Source organism: Camelus ferus, chromosome X (genome assembly GCF_009834535.1).
Source record: "Camelus ferus isolate YT-003-E chromosome X, BCGSAC_Cfer_1.0, whole genome shotgun sequence".
NCBI lineage: Eukaryota > Metazoa > Chordata > Mammalia > Artiodactyla > Camelidae > Camelus > Camelus ferus.
This window is the reverse complement of record NC_045732.1, coordinates 33,658,441-33,660,890: the sequence shown is the minus strand read 5'-3', so window position 1 is coordinate 33,660,890 and position 2,450 is coordinate 33,658,441. Positions and strand designations below refer to the sequence as shown.

The following is a 2,450-nucleotide window of genomic DNA, read 5'->3' as shown; positions in this document are numbered from 1 at the left end:
ATGCATAACTGGCAGGGTGACCTAGGAAGTCACTCCTGCATCTATGGGAACGTCAGCTAAGGCTCAGTTACCATTATCCCTGTTGCCAGGGGTGAGACTGTCAAGGAGGGACTCTGCATACCTGCTTCTAGGACCTCCAGGCTGCTGTCCAGAAGCAACACATGCTAAGATTTCATAATGAGCTAAATGTTTTCAGGTCAAGTTGGAGACACCCTTTATTTTGCTCCCTGTCCAATCTCACTCTTCACTTCTCCTTAAGAGTTCACCGGTATTATACATTCCATACTATGTTTAAACATAATATTACCACACACAGGTGTCACGTAGACTAGGACCTCAGATGACCCCTCCCCCACCGACTCACTCATTGTTCATCAGAGGAATACTGATTTTGTGTATTCAGTGGTTCCATGCAGTACCTTCTCCCTCCATCCATGGAGACCCTGAGCTACATGTGGACAGGTCATGGGTGGGTGGAGAGACTCCTGGATACCTGTTTTAAACTTACAAAGTGAGAGATGTGCACAAGCAAATCAACCAGAGACCTTTATCTATTTAAGAACCAATGACTTTATTGCAAGAAATGGTAACAATGAAAGAAGAAAAACTTAAGTGAACTTTTTTTTTTTGCAAGGGCAATATTGCTGTATGCATGCCAGGCAGGGTGACCTCGGGAAGTCATCCCGTGACCATGGGGAAGTGCAGTCCAGGCTCAGTTCTTCTTGTCGCTGTCGCCCAGGGTGAGCTTGTCGAAGAGGTACTCCGCCATGCCGACTTCCGGGGTCCCCATCTTGTGCAGGGTGGTGATGTGGTCCCCCAGCTCCTTGATGAACTCGACCTGCTGGTTCAGGCAGTGGCTCTGCAGGAAGTGGCACAGGTGGGCGTCGCTCTTGTCGCTGGCCAGCTGGTGCAGGTGGAGCAGGCTCTGGTTGACGCGCTTCTCTAGGCGCAAGGTGCACTGCATGGACCGGAGGCCGCTCTCCCAGGCATCGCGTCTGGCTCCCTGATGTCGTGGAAGCAGAGGCGGCCCCCGCGCTGGTTCTGCAGGCGCATCAGGCTCTCGGCCCGTTCCCCCAGGTGCCGCGAGCGCCGTAGGAGGAAGCTGGCCAAGTGCTTCAAGGCCACGTCGTCGCGGTCGAGGTAGAAGGCCATGGCCAGGCACACGTAGGAGGCGTGGAGCTCCAGGGTGACGGGGCTGTTGGTGGCGGCCTGGCAGTCGGGGTGGTAGTTCTGGCGCCCCTGCGAGGGCCCCGCGGGCGTCATGGCTGGCGGCAGGGGGCGCGGCGGGCCTGAAGGCCAAGGTCGAGGCGGTGCCGAAACCGGGGACTCAGAGAGTGTCCTCAGGGTGGGCGATGAGGGTGGCCTGAGGCAGGTGACTCCGGTCAGGGCAGAAGTTCTGGGATGGACCGGATTATGGTTCCCTTACCTGGGTTTGGGAGTGGGAGGAGGAGGGCAGGTTCCAGTTCAGTTACACTGGCTGGGGTTGGGGCGGTAATGGGGAAAGGAGGGCGGAGCACAGAGCACTGTGTCCCTGGTTCCATCAGCGTCTGGGTGAGTCGCGGAGACTGTGAGCTGAGCAGCTGTCATCTATTACATTTTATTTTATTATTATTTTCATTTTATTATTTTCATTGTTGTTATTTTGGGTGCATCTCCACTGCCTGGCAGCAGGACTGGGACACTGTGGGAGACAGGGGAGGTACTTTTTAAATTGTTTGTAGAGGCGGTCCCTGTCCTCCAGGAGCTTACAGTCTAGGTGGGAGACACAACTAATGCACACTTATACAAGCATTACAATTAGCGTTTACCATAACACTGACCACAATTGCTTAAGACCTGGGGAAAGCAAGATCAGTGAAGGGCAGGGGACTCGGAGAAGGTGTTTTGGTAAAGATGGAATTCATTTTCTTGTTGAATAGTTCCAAGTTGAGTGACACATTTGTTTTGGACAGGCGTGAGGGGGAAAGAGGAATGGAGGGAGCAGAGGCAGAAAGGCTGGAAGCCTATGCGGTAGGCAAGGGTCAGTGAGAGAGCCCCGCTCTGTTTCTTAAAACTTTTCCTTTGCAGTCGCCCTCGAGTCCCGCCACACTAGCTCGCAGTTGTCGCCTTGTTCGCCGCACCGAGATTCTGGGCTTTGGCTGGTGATGTTGGAATGTCCATTCTTCCTGGCTGGTGTGGTTGTCTGGATCTCTATGGTGGGGCCTGCTGGCATGGCCTTCACTGCGGGGCTGGGGTGGCGCTGTCCCGACATGGTCCAGATCAGAATGCATTGCCTGTGCCCAGATCTCAGGGGTCTGCTCCTCCCATTCCCCCCTCCTCCTTGAATGTCACCCGCGGTGGGACAGGTGCAAAGGGTAGGGAAGGGATCTGTATTGTCGTCATTGTTGGTTCTGCTTCTCCAGGGGCACTGATCTTGGCAACTGCTCCTCTGGCGAGAGAGCAGAGGGGAC

The 2,450-nt window shown here is 54.5% G+C and overlaps 1 protein-coding gene across 1 annotated transcript; it reads right to left on the bottom strand.

Moving 5' to 3' along the window:
- Window positions 1–436: 436 nt before the first annotated feature.
- Window positions 437–1,270, bottom strand: LOC102520806 (ferritin heavy chain-like). The gene is given in 2 exon segments (XM_032476143.1): window positions 437–993; window positions 996–1,270. Coding segments are annotated over 2 exon segments (549 nt in total). The 5' UTR covers window positions 1,264–1,270; the 3' UTR covers window positions 437–712.
- Between the last annotated feature and the right edge of the window lie 1,180 nt (window positions 1,271–2,450).